This window comes from Mesoplodon mirus (genome assembly GCF_964341445.2).
Source record: "Mesoplodon mirus genome assembly, chromosome: 4".
Lineage (NCBI taxonomy): Eukaryota > Metazoa > Chordata > Mammalia > Artiodactyla > Ziphiidae > Mesoplodon > Mesoplodon mirus.
In genome coordinates this window covers 47946545-47972362 of record NC_138979.1, presented here as the reverse complement: position 1 = coordinate 47972362, position 25818 = coordinate 47946545, and the positions used below count along the sequence as shown (strand labels likewise).

The 25818-nt window shown below is 36.2% G+C and overlaps 1 protein-coding gene across 3 annotated transcripts in view; it reads right to left on the bottom strand.

Annotated features, from left to right (window-relative positions):
• Positions 1-25818, bottom strand: part of TCF12 (transcription factor 12) — a 388587-nt gene that overhangs the window by 75785 nt on the left and 286984 nt on the right. For all 3 annotated transcript variants that reach the window (XM_082616676.1, XM_082616675.1, XM_082616677.1), the window contains 2 exons: positions 10135-10270; positions 6071-6123 (listed from right to left, as the gene is read on the bottom strand). In XM_082616676.1, the coding sequence (XP_082472802.1) occupies positions 6071-6123; positions 10135-10270 (189 nt within the window). The remainder of the gene's footprint in view (positions 1-6070; positions 6124-10134; positions 10271-25818) is intronic.

Sequence of the window (25818 nt, the reverse complement as noted above, 5' to 3'; positions counted from 1 at the left end):
CATTTCCTAAACTATAGTCAATTACCAATTCAAAGGCTACAGAACTCTGTACCTGTCCGCAGCAAAGCAAGAAAAGGTGGTGTCTAAGCTGCTTTGATTTACCTCAGAAACAATAAAGTTCCTTGTGAGGGAAGAATCAGAAAAATTTTTTTTCATGATGGCTAGGGAGGTAAAATATACTTTGAGAGTTTAACTCTCAAACTCTCAAAAAAATTAAAGCAACTATCTGATAAACTATTACAGCTTTTGTGGGATAATATATACACACTTAAAGACAGAGAACAAAGACTAGCATGATATTTGACTAAGAAACAAATAGATGGTGTCATCAGCCTATGTGTGGGTCTATAAACCAGTTATGTTCAAAATGAAGAAGACACGCTGGGCTTCCCTGGTGGCGCAGTGGTTAAGAATCCGCCTGCCAATGCAGGGGACACAGGTTCGAGCCCTGGTCCGGGAAGATCCCACATGCCGTGGAACAACTAAACCCGTGCACCACAACTACTGAGCCTGGGCTCTAGAGCCCACGAGCCACAACTTCTGAGTTCGTGTGCCACAACTACTGAAGCCTGCATGCCTAGAGACTGTGCTCTGCAACAAGAGAAGCCACCGCAATGAGAAGCCTGGGCACCGCAACAAAGAGTAGCCCCCGCTGGCCGCAACTAGAGAAAGCCTATGCGCAGCAACAAAAGACCCAACGTAGCCAAAAATAAATAAATAAATTTAAAAAAAAAGAATAAGACATGCCATTTTGATGCAGAGCATGATGATGTTCAAAAGATGTTTTCGAATGCTACTGAACAAGATCACAACTTGGATATAAAGGTATTCTGAAATCTGTCTAGGTGTTTACTTTCTGGTGATAAAAATCTTGGAAGTGTCCTGCTTCTTTCTTCAGGATTCTGCATTTTCTGCAGGCATTTTTAAAAAAAGATCTATGTTTGGAAATACTATATAACATCAAGTTAAGAAATAAAGAATAGAGAACAAAGAAACTTCCCTCCATCTGAGAAATGCTTTAGAGGACCATAAAGATGTTCAACCAATGATAAAATAAAGGAAAAAAAAAGCATAGACTCCTGATAGTTCAGAAGACAAAACTAATTAGTATGAACTCTAGGCAGGAATTAATTCAATCAATTTTTCCTCCTTCTATAGGTTCCTTTTCTGAAAATGAATGCTTTCTTAACAACAATAGCAGCTACAAGTTACTACTCACTATGTGCCAGGCACATACATTACATATGCAAGTAAATACTTTTTTTAACCATAATATTTATCTTTCCTTATGTTTTCAAACTTTTCCTTGCTTTTCAACAAAATATGGTATGGGAATTCCCTGGTGGTCCAGTGGTTAGGACTCCACGCTCTCACTGCCGAGGGCCCGGGTTCGATCCCTGGTCAGGGAACTAAAATCCCATAAGCCATGAGGCACAGCCAAGAAAAAAAAAAAAAACGGTAAACATGAAATGCTAAAATTCCTTTAAACTGCAGGCTGTAGTGGTAGGAACTAGAAAAAAATAAAGAAAGAACATTTACTGAGTGTCTATTATATACTAGGCACATGTTAGGCACATAATACCCTCATACTAACACTTGAGATAAGCATTACTATCTCCTTTTACAAACAGAAACTTCGCGTTCAGAGAACTTAAAAGCAATTTCTCTACGGTTACGAAACAAAAAGCAGCTGAGGCCAGATAAAACCCATCTGCTTGACTAGGAAGTCTGTGCTTTTCTATGTCATCCTTTCAAGATGGTGGTAGGTCCTTAAACAACAAAGCAATTAATAAATTTGATCAAGAAATACATAACTGACAGAATAAACTGTTTTAAATTTAATATACTAACCAAGATACCTTATGAGTACACCAAGATACACAACATGTTTTAACATTCAAAAGAAAAAGAAAATGGTCTTTGATATTAAATTAGGTTGTAATCTTTGGCTGTATGTGTAATCTTGGGCAAGTTACTTAATATTTCTGAGTCTCAATTTCCTCATCTGTAAGAAGAGGATATTAGTTATCTTACAGATTGGTGTGGTGAAGATTAAAGATTAAGATGATACAGATAATGGTTAGCACAGATGCTCACACATGTAAGATATGTGTTACTCTAACACAGTGAAATTGAGGCTGTAAAGGATGCTAACAAATATAATGCAAATGTTTCATTTTTTCCCCACAAATTACTAGGAAAAAACCACAGTTGTTCCCAATCCCTACCCAGTGTTTCAAAATTTCCTTAAATGTTTTATCTCAGTAAAAATTTGATAGAGATGAAAAACAGCTTGTGTATGTACAAAGAACAAAGACTAGAGTTGGTGGTTAGAGAAGGAGAGGGGAGGTTCAGGAACCCTAAAAAGGAAAGAAAACATCCTGCAAAGTCAAAGCACACCCATACTTTCAGAAAGACTCCCAGATAATCTTAACAACTACAAATGCCTCCTATTATCTACAGGCCAGGAGACTTTAGGCTTTTATCCAGGGTAGACTGCTATGACAATTTATCTCTTTTCATATCTGAGCTGGTCTTATGTGTTCCTCAATCTTCCTCTGGAGTGGGAGAGTGGGTCTGCTATAGGAAAAGCATAAAGGTTATATTTGGTATAGAACTCAATAATGCTGTACTTCTAGATGTGGCCTGAGAGTGTGTTTATTTTTTTACATGTCTATGCCTTTTACCTGTGTCGACTGCTACTAATCTTCCCAGACAGAATTCAAATGTCAACTCCTGAGGCCATTAGTACTTCCCAAGGCAGAGTTAGTTCTACCTACTCTATGTTTCCAGAGTACTTGGTACACACCTTTACTTGCCTCACTGAAATACATGTAATTAATTCACTAAATGCTTGTTTCTCACACTAGTTCCCTGCAGGCAATGATGGTGTGCTTTTATGTTCAAATTCAATGTCCAGGCATCGCTCTACTGTTGCTGCTACAGAAGTTCACTTTGTTCAATATTTCAACCTGTCTAGAGAAACAAGTGGAAAATTTAATGTGCTTAAGAACACCATTTTTTCATCGGTAGGAAGAAAACTATGCCCATTACATCTTTTGGTTATGTATAGGGCATATTAATTTTAAAACCCTAAGAATGTAACATTTTAGACCTGAAAGGAAGTTTAAATTTCCCAGTTCAAACTTCCTAAGGCTAACTGACAAGTCCAGGGTCATACAATCAATCAATAACTAAGCCAGCAGATTTGAACAGACCATTTTCTTAACCTTAGTGACCATACTGCTTTAAGAATGTCAATACACCGTATCGGACCTTCACCCAGACAGAAGTTACCGTTCAGTTGTTCTGCAGTGAGGAATAGAGGAACTGAGGTTTGTAATTATGATACCTAAATACATATCATGGATTACAAAAAGAAAAGGCCTCTAACCAATGGTCTATGGTCAAATTATGTAGATTATCAAGGCTCTGCATGTTAAGTAACACTGCCTGTTGTTTTCTGTAGTGGTGTGAGCAGTATGATACCAACCTAGCTCTTTCACTCTTTCTTTAGTAAAGGTAACATGTATTTTACAGATGACTAAAGGTTGACTGTACAAACAGCAAACTTTGAAATCTGAGATGTTACAGTCAAGTTTCTAGTTTGGGAAGTAGGATATTCAAATGATCATGAAATAAAATATACATAGTCCATTTTCATTTTTATACCCATTAAAAAAAAACAATTCACATTGTTAAACGCCTATGAATTACATATATTTCAGTAAAAGCATCCAAATAGAAAACCATTACTTTAAATTCCATTTGTTTTAGACACTGAAAAGGTAAGTAGTGTAATCATAAGTGTTCTCAGTTTATTATTTTGGTATCATTTATCAAAGTACCAGTTTTTAAAGTTTAAAAAAATTCTCTTTTAAAAACCTGAGATTTCAACATAGCATTTAATCTAAAATGTGCTTTTAATTAAAATGTATTTATCATTTATATATCCTTAATAACATTCAATACGTTTAAATACTATTTTCAGCATGGTTTCAAAGCAGTATGATCATGCTGATGTTAAGTACAGAATTGAAAATAATAATTTCTAATATTTTCTATACAAATATCTAATAAATCCCAAGTAAAGAAGCTAGTAATACAATATATAAGTAGGCTTGACTTGTGAAATTTTCTAATGGTTCTCAAAGAAATCAGTTTCATCAGAATTCATTGGCTTTCCCCCTCTCCTTGGCTCATCCTTAACACCTGAGACAATACAGAGAATTACCTCCAGGTAGTGAATGCTGTTTTGATTAGGATTGCAAGGAACACTGGTGACCTCCAGTGTTTATTCTTTTTCCAGGTTGTTCTGTCCATTTTGCCCTTTTGTTTTAAAAATGAAAGAACTATGAAACAACAAAAATACACTGTTTCTTAAAATTAATGTCAGGCAAAGAAATGAGATGAAATTTTCATTTACTAATCTGGTATTTTTAAAACCTGTGCAGTTCTACTAAATATTAATATGTAATTTAATTTCTATTACCCTCATAGAATTATAGTAACAAATTACCAAAAAATCGCACAGTTACATGTTTTAGCTGTTCTGTCAGTTTTAAATATGACTTCTGTTAATCTAGCAGAAATCATGTTATGCTGTTGAAACCACCTACCCCTGCACAGCACACAACTGTTAAAATGTAAATTGCCCAACTATTTTTAGCTGTCGCTGAAAAAAAAAAATCCTGTCTTTGGGAATAATGATTTGAGGCATTGTGTTCATTTTGTTTATCAAGCAGCTATTCAGCCTCTAGTGGGTCCAAGTGCTTATGCAAGCAAAAGCTTTTAAGAATGCCTGCAGCTGCAATCCAACCTTCCAGGTAAGCTGCAGGTTCAGAGCACAGCTGCCCTAGGCTGCATAAAACTCAGATCCATCTGGAAGTGAGTTTCAGAGCGGATTTCAAATTTGAGTTTTCATGTATCACATGGAAGAGAAGGAGGGGGAAGAACATAGGAAAGAAGGAAGGCAAACAACCAAAAAGATGGTATCTCTACTTCAGCCTTAATAAAAAATAAAAAGCTCAGACTCATGCTGCTCCTTCTAGATTACTACTTGCCAAGCCAGATATTCCATTCAGTGTATACTTCGATGAGCTGTGACTCATGCAGCAGCACCTGCGCCCATGTGTTAAGTACTGCCAAATAAAAGGCCAACATCCATTTACACAACAAAGAGATGTACCCTACAAGGCATGGGGCCTCAATCCAAAAGCCCCACTCCCCATTTGTTCTAAGAAAAGGGAGAGGAAAAAAAATCTCCCCTCTTCACACCAGGGATTTTTAAATTGTAGGTGGATTTATGATATAGGTTCATTTACAAATACTTTTACTCTTTAACAGAATAAAGTATATTTAATAGCACAAACACCCCTACAGCATTTGATTATCATGGCCATTAAGGGTTGTTCACCAAACCTTTCCAACCTCCTTCATGAAAGCTCTTTATTCTCAAAGGATACATTTTTGAGCAAAGAGGGATCAACAAACTAGCAGCTTGAAAGCTTTCCTGATGCTAGGCTGAAGTTAGGAAAGGCTTAATGAAGGCTTTAAAATCCACAAGGGCTTCACAATGAACATCTGACTTGGTGATTTATGCATATTAATAACCTCAGTCCTACTGAGGCAAGCTGAGCCGAACATGTCCTCCGAATCTTAATGTCTTTAGCTCCATTGGGATTATTACAAATGTAAATTTCTAAGATTCTCAGCTATTAATCTCTGTCTGTCCTCCTGTTCAGCAACATAATGACTAATTAAACATCAAAAGACCTGTACAGGAGATCTTCTTTGACAGCTACCAGCCCAGTCCTCTTCCCAAGAGGGGAATTCAAATGACAGGGACATGGAGTAAAAGCGTATGAGTAAGCTACAAATCACTGAAGAGAAATCTTAAAAACCTAACACTGAATTTGGATTTAACTCAATCAGTGATTCCGGTAAGTAGAGAACAGTTACTATGTGAAGTGTGCCTACTGATACCAACCAAATGTATCCTTACAGCCAGCAGATACTGAATACCTGAAATCAGTTTGTTTACCACAAAGTCAAAAAAATGGGTACTTACAGAAGAAGGCAAGCCAGGAGGCACCTTTCTGACTTTCTTTGCTTGCAAAGGATCTGCACGTGGGAAACAGTATATTTCATCAGCATTTATATTAGAAAAGTTTCAGACTTCAAATAAGCAGGAAAGAGTTTTTCCTCCTAGTACCTTTCTTGTTTTCCAGTGTTTAGAAGTAAGTAAGAGAATACAGTGATAGGGGTCTCATTCTTTCTAACTGGTTCCAGTGCAAAACAGGTACTCCTAATGAAGTGATATATTCTGAAATACATACCCCATAAGTTTGGGAAGATGACAGCAAAGTAAAACAAGAAAGAAAATAACAAACCAATAAGCATGTGTGAGAAAAGGGAATAAAATTTCTTAAGCACTTATTATGTGCAAGGTTCAATATTAGGCACTTTACATCATTTATCTCAGCTCATTTACAGAGGGGCATTTGGTACAACAGGTCAGTTTAATAATATGATTCCTTAAGAGAGACACAAATTTAGTGTTCATACCACATTGAGAATTAGGTTTAAAAGCATATTAAATAGACTAAAAGCTAATGCTAATGCTATAAGGTATGATGCTAAAAATTTGAAATAAAATTTAATAACTGAAAAATTAAGGTTATAATAATATCTGAGATATGCTACATAAACTATTAGATACAGGCATTGTCATGTATGATATCATCCTACAAGTATTTTATAAGAACATTTACTTTAACAATGTGTGGTTAAAACTGCAATTTCAGCACTAATTATTATACAATTTTATCCTTGGATGTTTATATTTATTTCTAAGAAATAACTAAAGTATATTTCTTTCTAAGACACAAATTATTTATTAATATAATGGAGAATATGAATATTTTCATATGCCTAACCACCTTACTTGGTATTTTACTTTTACTTATCTGTAAAATTTAAAATTTAATACTTGTTCATCTTATTTATTGTAAAAAATGGTGTTAATTGCACCTTTCCAATCGTACACAAATAATGGATCAAATTCAGGATTTTTCAGAGAGGTTCACTATGAAGAAGAGAGAACGCATAAGAAGGCTGGTGTTAATTACAATGTTTTTGAAAACTGTAAAAATTAGAACTGTAAAAATGGTATTTTCCTGGGTCATAAATGATACGACAATAAAACATGCAGTTGTTTAAGTAAGAATGAAACCCATTTAAATTGGGGCTGGGAATCTTTATAGTGAATATCCCAGGAGGCTTCAAAGCTAAAAAAACAACTTTGTAAGTAGCACACGGAAAAATTTTATACAATAAAAAGAGGAAAAAAACACTCATTAGCATCTATTCCCTACCCCAAGAGGCAGCCTATATTTCCTTAAAACAAAAGTGCCAAAGATAAACAACATCTGGCACACTCTATATTTATAAAACTTACAGGCAAAATTTTTGTTCTTTGTGAGGCTTTTCTAAAACCCAACTTTTCACAACTAGTACAGTATCGCTTGAGCAAAAGCCACACTCCATACATACCAAGAGAGTCAACTGAACTGTTCCTATCAGTCTGGAGCCCATCACTCTCTTTTGGGGTAGTTAGCAGTAGAATATATTGCTGTTTAGATAAGGACAGTTTTTCACTGCCATGGCAATGGAAATTTTTCTTTTATATTTTTAATCTCATCATTAGCTGCCACTCTACAATTATATAAATAATGTGGGATTCAAAATCATGAGCTTAGGATACAGAGTTCACTTTTGGGGAGGTTTCAAAGTGTAATAGTTAAGAGAGTAAGCTGATTGGATTCAAATTTCAGCTCCATCACACAGCAGCTGTGTGAGCATGGACAAGTTACTTAACCTCTTAGAACTTCAGTTACCTACAATAACCTCCTGGAGTTATTGCAATAAATATAATACAGAAAGATGCTCAGGGCAGTGCCTAACAGAAAATGACACAATAAATTTTAGCCATTATTACTAGGTTTATATTAAAAATTGTGGCAAGAGTATTGTAAGTTAGATACTGTTTTGCAGAATGTTGATTTCCTAAAGCATCTAAATAGCTTGAGAAGATGCTAAGATTGGCGTAGATTATCTCTGAAGTCCTTTCAGAGATTTTATGGATAACTGCAATGCCAAGAAAGAGTGTCTAAGACTGAGAAATAACAATGAAGAATGGAATAATAATTCACTAAATGGTATTCACCCAGGAGATGAGTGTACCTCCCTGGATACCAAGGCTTGGCTAAGTTACTTAGCTTCCTGGGTCTTGGTTCCTTATTTGCAATATGATGTTAATATTATAACCTCACAGAGTTTTTGGAAAGATGCAGTATGTATAACACAGTACCTGGCATAGAAGAAATAATCCATAGTACCTACCATTATCATAATCAAAATGAAAATGAAGAATATATAAGCTTTAATTTCTGGAAAGCTTGAGTATTTATGAAATCCACTCCCCATCCCTGCCCTCAATATTCCAATAGTTTATTTCCTCCTTGAACTCTTAGTAATAGTATACTGGTCTATATTAGTGCTTTTTATCACAGTGTATGCTCACATAGCATACTAACAGATATTTTTCTAGAGTGACACCACCACATCTAGACTCAACAGAATGTTCTTACCCTGACTATCTAATTTGGTGGGAAACAAAAGTGGAGATGGAGAAAAGATACTTTAACTTACCATTTCCTTAATGAGTGCAGTGGTCTAAATCATCAGAGCTAACAGTACATATACTCAACCACCCATAACACTGAGAGGTGGGCATATCTAACCAGAGCTTTCTATGCCTAGAATGACAATTGATCACTGTGCCCTTTTATACCCTCAAGCACATTCTAGACCCAAAGGCTAGGGACATTTTACCAAAATTTAGGTTTGACAGAGGTAGACATACAAATTAGGGGTGTCAACAAGTATCTGTGGAACAAATAACTGGGACATACTTTCTTTTGGTGGACTATGTTTATTTCAGAAGCTGGTCTATCCTTAATATAAACATGCTTTACAACTTCAATTTTCTTATATAAAGGATTCTTTGGTAAGAATAACCAAAAATTCCCACATTTAAACACTGACTGGATAGGGTGTCAGAGTATACCTGAGGCTTGCTGTAAGCAGCAACACAAAACAGATTGGCCTAGTTAGGCTATGTATAAGACATAAAAGAAGGAAGCTAAAGAAAATGAGATTTGCATGCTTGATAGTTACTGAGTTTCCTTTTGAGGTGATGTTTTGGAGCTAGAGATGATGGCTGTACAGTTCTGTGAATATACTAAATGTCCCTGGATTGTACACTTTAATATGGGTAATTCTGTTATGCTAATTTTACCTCAGTTTTTTTTTTTTTTTTTTTTTTTTTTGCGGTATGCGGGCCTCTCACTGTTGTGGCCTCTCCCGTTGCGGAGCACAGGCTCCGGACGCGCAGGCCCAGCGGCCATGGCTCACGGGCCCAGCCGCTCCGCGGCATATGGGATCCTCCCAGACCGGGGCACGAACCCGTATCCCCTGCATCGGCAGGCGGACTCTCAACCACTGCGCCACCAGGGAGGCCCATTACCTCAGTTTTTTAAAAAGTGGGGAGTAGAAGCAATTAATATGCAAAGAACATTGGACTTGGAGTCAGAAAATCTTACATTTTATCCTGCATAAATCACGTCTAGTTATACGAATGTGTCCTCTTTTGAGCCTCAATTTTATGTTAAAACTAGTATTACGTCCACTGACTACTAGGACTGCTGTCTGGATGAAATGAGAATGTATACTATAAAACCACTTTGTAAACTGTTGAGCATTATATCAATTTTGGTCAAGAATAAGATGTTAATATTAGTACATGACATTTTTATTATAAGAGGAAAAACTAATCCCATTTTTAAAGTTCCATTTTTCACTACTCAGTTCATCTTATACTGATGACCAAATAAAAATATTTTTTATTAAATATATGATATATTATTTTATGTAAATAAGCCCCAATATCATCGTGATACCCAAGAAACCAAATTTCTTCTAATTATAAGTACAGCCAGAAGCATAGACTAAGGGGGAGTGGGGCAGGGAAGAAACATTTGTAAAATGGGGTTTGTTGTGTGATACACTTACCAAGTGCTGCAGAGTCATGGAGTGGTCTTCTCCTGGAACTTGTGGCAGAGAATGAGTAGTACGGTGTCCCAGGTTTTCCTGAAGAAGAGATTTGTGCTGGGCTTCCAAGCCCTAGATCTTGTCTCAGGAGACTAGACTATAAAACAAGGCCAAAGGAACAAGTTATCTTCTCATTGATTATGAACCCAAATCTGAAAATGACATCACTCCTGAACTATCTATAGTAACTTCAACAAACCCTTGAATTTAGCAAGTATCTAAGTACTTATTTGAATTTTATTAGACCATTAGTTTAAACGTGTATTTTCTCTTTTTCCCCATCCTCATGTTGCCTGCTTTCTAGTAATTATGTAGATCCATACACTCTTAGGGTTGAAAGATACTTTAGTTACTACGTAGTTCCACTCTTTAATCATCAAGAACATTTTTGAAAAATGGCCACCCAGTCTTTGCTTGAATGCTTTCATGACCACAAAAGGTAGTCAATTCTGTTCTTTTTCCTTTTTTTTTTTTCCTTTTTGGAAAGCTCTCATTGTTTGAAGAGTGCCAATATTTTCAAGACTAGCCATTCCTGTTTTCTTCAACTGTGTCTCATGACATGGTTTGAATGTCCTCCTCACCATCTCTGATACAGACCTCTAGATTTACTTTCCATTTGTCAAAGTCTCTTGCAAAGGAGAATGGAGGATAATGCCCCAGATGTGGGCTTATTAATGCAGAGTAGTTTTCAACACTACATTTAAACAACCCATTTGTGCTAGCTAGCTCATACTGAAAGGTTAAGAGTAATCACACCCTGTTACTCTTTATTGTATAAGTTGCTATTAAGTCATGTCCCTCCAATGGTTTCTTTGTTCAGTTTGTGTTCTTTGGTTCCAAGTACAAGACTTAACATTTATCTCTGATAAAATTCATCTTGTTATATTTGATCCATAATAATCATCCATTTTTATCCTTGTCCAGGATGACAAGGCTGAGGAGAGAGCCCTAATGTATGTCACAGTGATGTCATGAAACTGTGTCAAGTACTTCACTGAAATCCAGAGATTCAGCAGCCCTGACCTACTAACGAATTGACCCTGTCATAAAGCAAATGAAGTTAATTTGGCAGAATTTGTTTTCAAGCTTTCTGGTAGCTGAGGGAAAAGGAAGACCTCAATTGGAAAGGGTGTTAGATATACTTGAGAAGATGCTCTCAAATGAAAAGGGCTGTGATTTCTCTAATATATTCACTATTCTCCCAGTCAATAATACCCCTTACTCTTATCACCATACTGTTGGTAGTTGTCATTCCAGTTACTGAGCATCACAAAGGTACTGAGAAATAAACCATAGCTCTGGTTAGAAAGAATCAGTAGAACTTTATAATGCTAGTCATTAATAGTCCAGTCCCTGCCTGCAGAAAGACTTTCATTTCAGTTTGTCACACTATTTAATAATTTTAAGTAATATTTATGTTTCAGCTTAAAAATCTAAGGTGGAATTAACATAAAATTAACCATTTTAACATTTCCAATCAGTGACATTTAGTACATTCATAATGTTGTGCAACCATCACCATCCAGTTCCAGAACATTTCGTCACCCCAAAAGGCAACTCCATACCCATTCAAACAGTCACTTCCATTCCTCCCCTCCTCCAGCCCCTGACAACCACTATCTGCTTCTGTCTCTGTGGATTTAACTTATTTTGAATATTTCATAGAAATGGAATAACTAATATGTGACCTTTTGCATCCAGCTTCTTTCACTTAGCATAATGTTTTTGAAGTTCATCATGTTGCAGCATGTATCAGTACTTCATTTCTTTTTAGGAATGAATGATATTCCATTGGACGGATATACTACAATTTGTTTATGCATTTATCCACTGATGTAACATTTTGGTTTTCTCCAGCTTTGGACTATTGTGAGTAGTGCTGCTATGAACATTTGTGTGCAAGTATTTGTTTGAGTATCTTTTCAATTCTTTTGGTTATACACTTAAGAGTGGAGTTGCTGGGTCACGTGGGAAAATCTGTCTAACTTTTGGAGAAACTGCCAAACTGTTTTCCATGGTGACTGCACAATTTTACACTTCATTGTATGATGGTTCTCTACATCCTTACCAATACTTGTTACTTTCTGGTTTTTAAGTTATAGCCATCCTCATGGGTGTGAGGTGGTTTTGATTTGCATTTCCCTCGTGACTAATGATGCTGAACAACTCTTCTTGGACTTGATGGTCCTTTGTATATCTTCTTTGGAAAAATGTTTATTCAAGTCCTTTGCCCATTTTTGAATTGAGTTGCCTTTCTGCTGTGGTATTCTAAGAGTTCTTATATGTTCTGTTCTGTATATTAGACCCTTATCAGACATCTGATTTGCAAATCTTTTCTCCCATTTTGTAGGCTGTCTTTTCACTTTTTTTTTATTTAAACAAAAATGTATATTTGTTGAAATATAATTCACATATCATACAATTCACCCATTTGAATGTACAACACACTGGTTTTTAGTATATTCACAAATGCGTGTAACCATCATCATACTCAATTTTAGAACATTTTCAACACCTCAAAAAGAAGCCCCAACCGTTTCACTATTACTCTCCCCCCCACCCCCACCCCGCACTCCCCGTTCACCTTAAACAACCACTAATCTACTTTCTGTCTCTGTAGATTTCCCTGTTCCAGACATTTCACATGATGGAATCATCCAGTATGTGGACTTTCACGTCTGGCTTCTTTCATTTAGCACGTTTTCAACGTTCATGCAAGTTACAACATCCACTTTTGGCCCTCCATATCTGTGGGTTCTACATCCACAGATTCAACCAACCATGGATCAAATATATTCAGAAAAAAATTCTGGAAAGTTCTAAAAGCAAAACTTGAATTTGCCAGAGTTCCTTATATGTTTTAGATACTGATTTCTTGTTGATTTTTTTTATTGAAGTATAATTGCTTTACAATGTTGTGTTAGTTTCTGCTGTACAATCAAGTGAATCAGCTATATGTATACCTATATCCCCTTCCTCTTGGACCTCCCTCCCACCCCACCGCCCCTCCGTCCCACCTATCTAGGTTGTCACAGATCACTGAGCTGAGCTTCCTGTGCTTTATAGCATGTTCCACCTAGCTATCTATTTTACACATGGTATTGTATATATGTCAATCCTGATCTCCCAATTCATCACACCCTCCCCTTCCCCTATGTCCACATGTCCGTTCTCTACATCTGTGTCTCTATTTCTGCCCTGCAAATAGGTTCATCTGTACCATTTTTCTAGATTCCACATATATATGTTAATATACGATGTTTGTTTTTCTCTTTCTGGCTTACTTCCCTCTGTATGACAGACTCTAGGTCCATCTATGTCTCTACAAATGACCCAATTTTGTTCCTTTTTATGGCTAATATTCCATTGTATATATGTACTACGTCTTCTTTATCCATTCACCTGTCGTTGGACATTTAGGTTGTTTCCATGTCCTGGCTGTTGTAAATAGTGCTGCAGTGAACACTGGGGTACATGTGTCCTTTTGAATTATGGTTTTCTCAGGGTATATGCCCAGTAGTGGGATTGCTGGGTCTTATGGTAGTTCTCTTTTTAGTTTTTTAAGGAACTTCCATACTGTTCTCCACAGTGGTGGTAACAATTTATAGATTCCCACCAACAGTGCAAAAGGGTTCCCTTTTCTCCACACCCTCTCCAGCATTTGTCGTTTGTAGATTTTCTGATGATGGCCATTCTGACCAGTGTGAGGTGATACCTCATTGTGGTTTTGATTTGCATTTCTCTAATAATTATTGATGTTGAGTCCCTTTTCATGTGCCTCTTGGCCATCTGTATGTCTTCTTCGGTGAAATGTCTATTTAGGTCTTCCGCCCACTTTTTCATTGGGTTGTTGTTTTTTTTTTTTTAAAGAAGATGTTGGGGGTAGGAGTTTATTTATTTATTTTTGCTGTGTTGGGTCTTCGTTTCTGTGCGAGGGCTTTCTCTAGTTGTGGCAGGCGTGGACCACTCTTCATCGCGGTTGGGCAGGCCTCTCACCATCGCAGCCTCTCTTGTTGCGGAGCACAGGCTCCAGACGCGCAGGCTCGGTAGCTGTGGCTCACGGGCTCAGTTGCTCTGTAGCATGTGGGATCCTCCCAGACCAGGGCTCGAACCCGTGTCCCCTGCATTGGCAGGCAGATTCTCAACCACTGCACCACCAGGGAAGCCTGGTTGTTTGTTTTTTTGACCTTGAGCTCCATGAGCTGTTTGTATATTTTGGAGATTAATCCTTTGTCTGTAGCTTCGTTTTGCAAATATATTCTCCCATTCTGAGGGCTGTCTTTTCGTCTTGTTTATGGTTTCTTTTGCTGTGCAAAAGCTTTTAAGTTTAATTAGGTCCCATTTGTTTATTTTTTGTTTTTATTTTGATTACTCTAGGAGGTGGGTCAAAAAGATCTTGCTGTGGTTTATGTCACAGAGTGTTTTTCCTGTTTTCCTCTAAGAGGTTTATAGTGTCCGGTCTTACATTTAGGTCTTCAATCTTTGAGTCAAATTTAAACAAGGACAAGGAGGTAACAGGAAGTGGGCCAACATTTACTGATGCTTTTGTTTGCCTGTACCAGGTTGAACTCTGGGGATACAAAGGTAAAAGAGCTCCTTATGGGGGCTTCCCTGGTGGCGCAGTGGTTGAGAATCCGCCTGCCGATGCAGGGGACACGGGTTCGTGCCCCAGTCCGGGAAGATCCTGCATGCCTCAGAGTGGCTGGGCCCATGAGCCATGGCCGCTGAGCCTGCGCGTCCGGAGCCTGTGCTCCGCAACAGGAGAGGCCACAACAGTGAGAGGCCCGCGTACCGCAAAAAAAAAAAAAAAAAAAAAAAAAAAAAAAAGAGCTCCTTATGAAGCTCAAACTCTAGATGGGAAAAAAATATTCTTGATAATGTCCTTTGATTCACAAAAGTTTTTAATATTGATAAAGTCTAACTTATTTTTCCCTTTGTTTCTTGTGCTTTTAATGTCATATCTAAGAATCCACTGTCAAATCCAAGGTAATGAAGATTTATCCCTACATTTGCCTCTAAGAGTTTATAGTTTTAGTTCTTATACTTAGATCACTGATGCACTTTGAGTTAACTTTTGTATATAGTGTAAGGTAGAGGGTCCAACTTCATTCTTTTGTATGTGGATATCCAGTTGTTCCAGCACTATTTGTTGAGGAAAATAGTATTTCCTAACTCAGTGGTCTTGGCACCCTTGTTAAAACTCAATTGGTCATAGATGTTCGGGTTTTTATCTGGACTTTCAATTCTATCACATGGGTCTATATGTCTACCTTATACCAGTTCCACAGTGTTTTGGTTACTGTAGCTTTGTATTAAGTTTTGAAATTGGAAAGTATGCGTACTCCAATTTTACTTTTCTTTTTCAATGCTGTTTTGGTTATTCAGGATTTCTTGAAGTTACATATAAATTTGAGGATCAGCTTTTCCATTTCTGCAAAAAGATGCCATTGGAATTTTGATAGGGATTGCATCGAATCTGTAGATTGCTTTGGGGAGTATTGCCATCTTAACAACAAGTCTTCCAATTGATGAACACTGAATATTTTTCCTTTTACTTAGGTCTTCTTTAATTTCTTTCAGCAGTGCTTTGTAGTTTCCAGTGTACAAGTCTTACACCTTGTAGTTAAATTTATTCCTAGGTATTTTATTCTTTTGGATGATACTGTAAGTTGAGTTGTTGCTTAATTTTATTTTTGGTTTGTTCATCAGCGTAAAGAAATAAAACTAAATTTTGTGTGTTGATCTTGAATCTTGCAACTTCACTAAATTCACTTATTAGCTCTAATAATTTTATTATAGATTCCCTATGTATAAAGATCATATCATCTGCAAACAGAGATAGTTTTACTTCTTCCTTTCCAATTTGGATGTCTTTTATTTCTTTTTCTTGCCTAAATGCTCTGGTTAGAACATAAAATGTTGAATGAAAGTGGTGAAAGTAGACATTTTTGTCCTGTTCTTGATCATAGGAGGAAAGGCTTTCATGTTTTACCACTGGGCATGGTATTAAGTGTGGGTTTTTCACAAATGACCTTTATCGAATTGAGGAAGTTCCTGCCTATTCCTAGTGTTGTGAAGTGTTTTATCATAAAAGGGTGTTGGATTTTGTCAGATGCTTCTTCTGCATCAAATGTGATGACTGAGTGACTTTTTCCCCTTCATTCTAATTAACGAATGACCAATCCTCATATGTCTAATACACATGCATTCTTAAAATAAAACCCAGTTAGTCGTGGTGTGCAATCCTTTTAACACAGTGGTGGATTTGTAGCTTGCTAGTATTTTGTAGAAAAAATTTCATTAATATACAAAAAGGATATTGGTCTGTAGTTTCCTTTTTCCTGTGATATCTCTAGCTTTGTATCAGGGTAATTCTTGCCTCGTTGAATGAGTTAAGAAGTGTTTGAGAAGGATTGGTGTTAATTCTCCTTTAAATGATCGGTAAAATTCATTAGTGAAACCATTTGGTCCTGTGCTTTTCTTTTTTGGGAGGATTTTTATTATCGATTCAATCTACTTGTTTTAGTTCTGTTCAGATTTTCTATTTCTTCAGTTTTGGTGGTGTGTATGTTTCTAGGAATTTGTCCATTTCTTCTACAGTGTCTGATTTTTTAGCATACAATTGTTCACAGTATTCTTTTATAATCCCTTTTATTTTTGTAAGATTGGTAGTAATGCTCCCTATTTTCATTTCTGATTTTAGTAATTAGACTTTTTTCTTAGTCAATATAGCTAAAGGTTTGTCAATTTTGTTTAGCTTTTCAGAGAAGCAACTTTTGATCTTGTTGGTTCTATTGTTTTCCTTTCTCTATTTTTAAAAATTTCTGCTCTAATCTTTATTATTTCCTTCCTTCTGCTAGCATTGGGTTTGGTTTTCTTTTCTTTTTCTAGGTTGTGATATAAAGTTAGGTTACTGATCTTTCTTCTTTTTCAATGTAGACATTTACAACTATAAATTTCCTTCTGATCACTGCTTTCACTGCACTTCATACGTTTTGCTATACTGTCTCTTCATGTGATATTTGATATTTCAGTTTTTCAAAAAAAGCCTATTCAACAATGCTGGAGCACACATGAAGTAATCAGTATATTAAATCACCCAAAGATCATTGCATCTTTCAGAAATGTTTATAATTAAGAAGACAAATTTTTCAGACTTCTCAAAAGGTAAGTGATTCTTTGACTAGAGTTGATATCTTCTTTTACAAAAGAGGAAAGTGAGTAGAGGATTTCGATCACCAGACAATATGATGTGTATATGAAAAGACTGCATAATACCAATGTAATTATTTAGCATTAATCACACAAATTCCAACAGATACAAGGTTCAACAGATTAGGAAACAAAGGTGTTGACTAACAGACATGAAGAAGAAATAGCTCCCCTTAAGACAATAATCTCTAGGAGAAATGATAAAAATGAGAAAACAATTAATATAAATGTAAATGACACATGTATCCTTTCTATTTCTATAACAAACCATTAGAAGTGGATCTCCTGATTATGTTATTTGTGTGAGAATAGTGTGACCCAGGAATCATCAAGTCTCCCACACATTACACTAAAATTTCCATTGTTACATCTGTTTTGTGTTTCTTTCTTTCTGTTTTTTTGCCTGTGCTAGGCACATTTGACATTCCTCAAATAGCAATTAGAATATGGCTAGAGTATGCTAGATGGAACATATTATTACCACATGTTTGAGGGCAGGGGTCAGGTACCTTGAATTTTTCCTTAAAAACATCATTAGTCTTTTAATAGGATGTTCCCTGCTCAGTGCAAAACTGACTTTCATGATATCATGTTTTGAGGTGCCTGCTGTACTTATTACTTCATCTGTGTTTTCTCATGTAGAAGGTACATACAAAACTGGTCACTGTACCCACACAAACAAATACGTGAGAGGAGATGGGCATTCATGTATCTCTTAACAGTGTTCCTTTCAACATTTCCCTGGCATATAAATTCTAATGAGCATATAAGATGATGATTAATACTAGTGGTCAACAAACCATGGCACACAGGTCAAATTGGGCTTGTTTGGAAAATACTTTTATTGGAACACAGTCTCACTTAATTTACTTATATATTGGCTATGGCTGTTTTTGTGCTACAGTGGAAGAGTTGAGTAGTTGCAACAGACAATGTATGATCTGGAAAGCCTTAATTATTTACTTTGTAGCCCTTTTTAGAAAATATTAATTGATCCCTTAAGTAATGCTTTAATGGCGAAACAAAGGGCTGAGTTTGGAGGATGGTTAAGAAGTCTGTCTGCTTAAAGTTGTAAGATAAAGATAGATAAACTTTCAGATGAATAAAAGATGAATAAAATGTAGCCAGTGAGTTATTTCTTCAAAGAAGTCCAGTAATAGTCATAATAAAGACTAAAAGAAGCATAAAACAATCTAAAAGGTGAATAGGCAAATGTATTTCTTATATTCCTAAAAGTAAATAAAACGTCTACAAAAACTTTGATGTCCTGGAAACAGCATGGGCTTTGGAGTTAGCTACCCTGAGTTCAAAACCTGACTGTAAGATCCTGGGCAAATTATCTAACATTAATGCATCTGTTTTGTTTGGTTATATTAATATTTCACAGGGTTACTGGGAGAAGTAAATGAAGCTTAAGTAAAAGTGAGTAGCATGGTTGTAGGCCCTAGAGAAAATAAAAACTCCATTTCATTTTTTTCCTCCATAGGTTACATATTCTAAGTATCACAAAGAATGAAAATAAGATAAGTGGCATTTTTTTTTAATTGTTTCCTGGGCACAAACTCTTTCTCCTAAGTAAGGAGACCTCGGCTGCCCTGAATCCAAGATAGTTGAGTTGCAACTCCCAGTGGCTAAAGTAAGATAGGATATTGGAAATAGAAAAGAGAATAGGCCCCCAGAGAAAGGATTGACAGTTAGAGGCTAAATCCAAAGAGGAGTGTGACAGATTTAAACTGTATCAACCTAGACCAAGAATAAACAGAAAAATGCCAACTTATTCTCAGAGTGATTCAGCAGAAGTGTGTATATTTGTGTGCATAAACCCATATTTAGCACACAAACATCTACAGACACATATTGAGTGAAGGAAAAAGAATGCATGTGCACCAATATGGTGAAATGTTAAATGATGAAACTCGGTTAAGAGTACCTGGATGCTCACTGTACTATTCTGGCATCTTTTCTGTGGGTCGGTAATTTTTCACAATAAAACCTTGGAGAAAGCAGACTACATATCAAGGATCCACTAGCACACCATCCAATGTACCATCTCGGTTGATATTTACTGCGATCTTCCTACACATTACGTACAGAGAGTTTATGTTACACAGGGAGCAAGCAGTGGAACCTAACTGGAATCTAGTTCTGTTGAAGAGGCTCTTTCCTCAATACAATAAAACTTCCTCAAGAGTCCAGGAACCCAATTACCATTTATAAGATTAACTTAAAAAAATATAAGTGACCTACAAATGAATTTGTGAATTATAATCCTAAAGCTGAGTTACCTATAGAATACATACTGGTAGGTTTTTGTACATATGCATGAAATAAAGGAAAAAAAAGAACAAATTTTTTTTAGGGAAAAAAGTTTCCTTGTTACCAATTTTACTGCTGATATACTTTTCTCCTTATTGTTGCCAAACCTGGAGATGTGGTTAGGAAATACCGTCTTCTTTTTCTGCAGTGAATATTTGTGCCAAAGAAGATATAGAAGTTGTTCTTTATTCAGCTGCCCTTCACTCAGCTGTCCTAATCATAGAAATAACCATTTCCCCATTTTACCTGTATCATGGTCAAAATGATTAGGCAAAGTAAATGTAGGAGAAATTGTTTCTTCTAAGAACACAAGATGATATTTTATCCTGTTAACTAAAATGAAATGTTCAGTACTATAAGAAACACAAAAGAAGTTTAAGACAAGGTTTTCTCCACAAGGACTTGATAATCTAAGAAATAATACCCGTGGAACTAATGGTAAATATGACTTTAAAAATCAAGGGCTAAACTATATATGTCTAACATTTTGATATTCTACCACTGACAAAATCATGTATTTTTCCTTTATTTGATCCTTTAAACATTTTGGTAAAACTAAAGAGCACATAATAAACTACTGAATTTTTTCCTAAAATAAAATTACATATCAGCTCATATTATTGATTTTTCTGCCTGCCTGAAACAAATGAGAAGCATTATTGATCTTGTCCTGGAGGTATCTAAGGAAAAAAGAATACCCAAGTATCCCAGAGGATACAGAACTAGACAAAGCAGTTTTATTCTGCTGTCTTATTCAAGGCAGAATTAGTATTCTGAAATGACATAGCACTAAATTTCTTAACACACGCTTAGAGAAAAGAATCTTTTCTACAGTCATCTAGCAACTCCATCTGTGAAAAATGTACCTAAATTACCAAAGAATAATTAATAAAGGGTTATTCCTGAAACACTAAGACGGCCTAGATTATTATTATTTTTTGCTCTTCGTATTCTTTTAATGCCTTTATATATATATATGAAATAAATTATTTTTCAAAGAAGAAATTTAGAGGCTTGAAGTTTATTATATTATTCTCTCTACTCTTCGGGAATTTGAAGTTTCTTCAAATTAATAAAATACCATATTTCATTTCATTTAATTTATTTTTTTAAACATCTTTATTGGAGTATAATTGCTTTACAATGGTGTGTTAGTTTCTGCTTTATAACAAAGTGAATCAGCTATACATATACATATAGCTCCATATCTCCTCCCTCTTGTGTCTGCCCCTCCTACCCTCCCCATCCCACCCCTCTAGGTAGTCACAAAGCAATGATCTCCTTGTGCTATGTGGCTGCTTCCCACTAGCTATCTATTTTAGATTTGGTAGTGTATATATGTCTACACCACTCTCACTTCATCCCAGCTTACCCTTCCTCCTCCCCACGTCCTCAAGTCCATTCTCTACGTCTGCGTCTTTATTCCTGTCCTGCCCCTAGGTTCTTCAGAAACTTTTTTTTTTTTTTTTTTAGATTCCATATATATGTGTTAGCATACGGTATGTTTTTCTCTTTCTGACTTACTTCACTCTGTATGACAGACTCTAGGTCCATCCACCTCACTACAAATAACTCAATTTTGTTTATTTTTATTAGCCTAGATTATTGTAATAAAAACTTACAGTAAGTTTCATTTTACTCTTCTTTTTTTTTTTTTTTTTTTGTGGTACGCGGGCCTCTCACTGTTGTGGCCTCTCCCGTTGTGGAGCACAGGCTCCGGACGCGCAGGCTCAGCGGCCATGGCTCACGGGCCTAGCCGCTCCGCGGCATAAGGGATCTTCCCGGACTGGGGCACGAACCTGTGTGCCCTGCATCAGCAGGCGGACTCTCAACCACTGCGCCACCAGGGAAGCCCGTAAGTTTCATTTTGAACTGCATATGACAAACCTTCAGCCTGAAGAAAAATTCTCATTTCCTTATATGGAACTTTAGTAGCCTATGCAATAATTTTGTTTTTAAAGTTCTCTCTTCCTCTTTATGTGCTTGAGAAACCCTAACTCTAAAATGTGAACTTGAAAAGGCTATTTAGAGAAAGTTTTCATGGTGATACTGACCAAAGTGTAAAGAAGAGGTATAAAGTAGTGGGCATGGCCAACATCATTTACTAATGCAACTTCTTCTTAATTATATTGGAAGATACTGTGAATGTAATTTCATAGTAACACAGGAAGATACCCGATATTAAAATGGTGCTGATAACTAGCCAGGAAGATTCAAAATCACACTGCAGTAATCTGGATATTCTTTACCCTTAAAAGGGCAAGTATTCTGAAATCTTGATAAATATAAACTTATTTCCTCAGAACTACTTTTTACCATTAAATGGCTTGGTCCAAATGCTGTACTACATATACTTTGATATCTATGCACAATCAGAGAAAATAAGGACCTAATGTCAAAAAATTTTATCCTCATTTTATGATTAAAAATTTGAAGCACTAACTTAACACTAATTTGTTTTCTAGAAAAGATGGAGAGTACCTAATGTTGTAGTCATATATTTCAAAAAATTTAAAATATTTAATATGGACTCTTGGAACCACTGCTCTTTGTACATTCTACAGACCTCCTTAATTTCATGCCTATATTATATCCCTGAAATGGTATGCAGTTTTCGTACATAAGGGCAAGCAGCTGTTCCCAAATTTGTCTTTTTGAGAGGGGGAGCTTATTAATTAAAGATGTAGAAAGGTATAAAAAACAATCATGATAAAATAGAGTACATAAATTGTTAAAATTTCCCAGATGAATTCTTTTTTTTTGGCTGTGTGGCTTGCAGGATCTTAGTTTCCTGACTAGTTCCCGGACCAGGGATTGAACCTATGTCCTCGGCAGTGAAAGTGAGGGGTCCTAACCACTGGACTGGCAGGGAATTCCTCTCAGATGAATTCTTTATACTGTACCATGTGTTCTTTTGTCACTGAGGGATAAAGAAAGAAAACTGTCTAAAAGCAAAATTAGTATAGTATTATTATATTTGCAACTGCTCTTTTAATTTAGAAACATCACAGTACAGTTCAGCTGTGAGTCCATCTGAAGTTTCAGAGACGGGAATTGAAAATGACAAAGAAGCCTCTCACCTCATGTCACAACCAAATCAAAATCTCAGAGGGTGAAGGGGAATTCAGGGCAAAATATAAATGCTGGGCTTTAATAATGTATCAGTCTTCTGTTAACTTTCTACAAATGATTAAAAAAGAGGCTGTAATAAATCTCGAATTTGGAAAACACAGACATTTGTGAAATAATTGTATTATTATGCAAATTCATTTACATTGAAATTCCAGGGATATGTTAGCAATTATCAGCAAGTTGTTAAAGAATTCTATCCTGAGAATCTCATTAGATAGCAATGCAAACTACAGTTATCATTCTGAGAACAAAGGGATCTTGAATGAGTAATCAATAGCAACTGGCAGAAAATGAGACATTAATTATGATCCTCTCTAGTGTTTTGTCTAAGACAAGATTTCATTAAATGCTTTGTGCAACCTGAATAGTTCCAAGTCATTACCAACATTTTGGACAATATATTAATTGGGGGAGGGGGTAGGGAGGGATGTACAGGGAAACAAAGTAAAAGAAAACCTGAGATGCTTCTATTTCTTTCCTGGGTCAATAAAAACACACCAGCCACCACTACTAGCCAACTGCTATGCTCATTCTTTTACAGGTCCCAAATCTTATAATCTCAACATGGTCTCTTGAAAATTTAATTATCATTTTCAATACTTAAAGTGTCATGCAGGTTTGAGAAGATAATGACAGTCATCCATCAAATGCATCCTGCCAACACAATCAGCCCAATCTTTCTGGCTTAAAAAGAGAAAAAAGAAGAAAAGAAACTACCTATATACTATTAAATTACTAAAACATGACAATCTTAGCAGTTTAAGTTTCTCAATCTTCCTTAATTATCAGTAAACAGAGGGAAATTTTACCATCTTATTATTTCATTTTCACTATTTTTTTTCTTTGAACTTTTCTCCTGAATCCCGTATCAGCCAATGGAAAGATAACAAAGTAGGAAGATCTGGGATGTAGATTGATAAAAGAGACCTCCCAGAAATAAAAGAACTATGAAAAAAACCAGCAAAAATAAAAGCTATTTTAATATATCCAGTATTTAAATAATTTAAGAACGACTTGGGATTTTATAGGCTTCCATAAGGAGAGTCCCCACTTTCAAAAATGCTATAGGAATGTCCTGAAGGCAGACTCCCATGAGGTTAGTAGTGAGCATACTCTAAACATGTCTTCTCCTAAGTGAGCAGTTTTTCTGACTGTTTGAATTTAGAAACTTCCTTGATAAATAGGGTCCTCTGGAAGACTTCCTATAAAGGTACCAGTATGCCTTTGAGCCTTGTCTTTTATGAGTACAAAGCAGCCAACTATGTGAGATGTTAACCAACATAAGAAGAACAAGAGATAAGGAAATGGCATTTCTATTTTGCTTCTGTGGAAATGGTGTTATGTAGTCCTAAGATTTTCAGCAGAGTTCTAATACTTTGAAGCCACTCTCTTTCCATTTAATGCTAGCTTTCACATCTAGTAAATGAGTATGCCCTCTTTCCCATACCTTGCATTTTCAAGAATACAATTAAGGGTAACACAAAACCCAATATAGCGTTAGGCCTACAGTTAGGCATGTAATACTTTTTGAAATGAAACATTCTATACTGGACATCATTTTAAAAATCAAACTTTTTATTTTGGGAATTTTCAAATATAAACAAAAGTAGGAAAAAAATGTAATAAATCTTTATTTATATACCTTTCACCCAGCTTCAACAACTGTCAGTATTCTGCTGCTTCTGCTTCATTTATTCTTCCATCTCTCAGCTCTTGTTGCATCCCCCAAACTGACAACAATCCCTTATTAACATGTAATACCCAGTCTGTGGTCACCTCTTTTTTCACTTTTTTTCCCCAGGATGGTGTCTAATCTCTAGCCATTATTTAACAGACTCCTTTCTCCTGAAATAAGTTTACAAAAGAATAATGATCTTTGAAACAATATTTTGAAACAGCACTGAGTAGCATGAAAAATATGATTAGCAAGTTTTATGGAGGGAATAGGAACAAAGAAACAATGCCTCTTCCCCCTGCCAAGTTACCTCTGCATAATCTAACTCTCTCTGGCCTTTTAACAGAAGCAGGAAATTAAAACTGCCTACTGTTCATACTTCATGATGAGACATAACTCCTACAAAACAATTTATTTTACCTCTGCTCCGAACAACTCACAAAGCCTGGCTCACCCTGAAGGCAGCTGATGGCTTACTACCCTTTCCTGGATCACAGGATTCAGATTCAAACATTTTTTGAACGCCTACTGTGTGCCAGCCACTGTGCATGCCCTTTCACATGCTCCTTTATTAGTGAATCATCTCTTGGATAGCTTCAACATTTGATCCAACAGCCAGTTTTATATCTTAGCATTTCTGACTCCAACAATCCTCCATCACCATCGAATAATCTACTCCTGAAAAGGTGCTGGTATGGGGAACCACTTGACTTCTGAAATTTTTAAGTTCAATATTCAATTCTGACATAATCTATTCTTAAAGCACCATCACTCCCCTACTACTTATTGTACCTGTAAAACATAAACAGAAACCTCAATTAAACAGAGCTGAGAGACCAGAAGGGAGAGCTCTCAGCACCTGTGATGATAACAGAGTCCAGAAGGAAGAAGAAAGACTCCTCTTCTTTCCTGACAAGGACTCAGTCAATGAAAAGCCATGAACTCTTGTTTACTCCAACCCTCCCAAGTTCCTTTTTGCCCTCTATAAAAGCATTCTCCTTTCCTTGCTGTGGGAGACTTGCATGTGGCTCACCATGGTTACAGACCTTGAACTGCAATTCTTTGCTGATCCCAAATAAACCCATCTTTATTGGAGAAATATCTGGTACTCTATTTGTTTTAGGTCAACATTTTGGTGGCCCATAGGGAGACCAGAGAAGACCCCCAATGACTCTGGGGCTGGTAAGCAAACAGGTGTGGTACTCACAATTGAGTCCATTTTGCTCAGTGATTTTCTTGCTGACCCTGAGATTTGAAGGTATGTCTTTCTCCTGGATCCATGTTCTTACCCTCTTTGTGTTTGAAGGTCT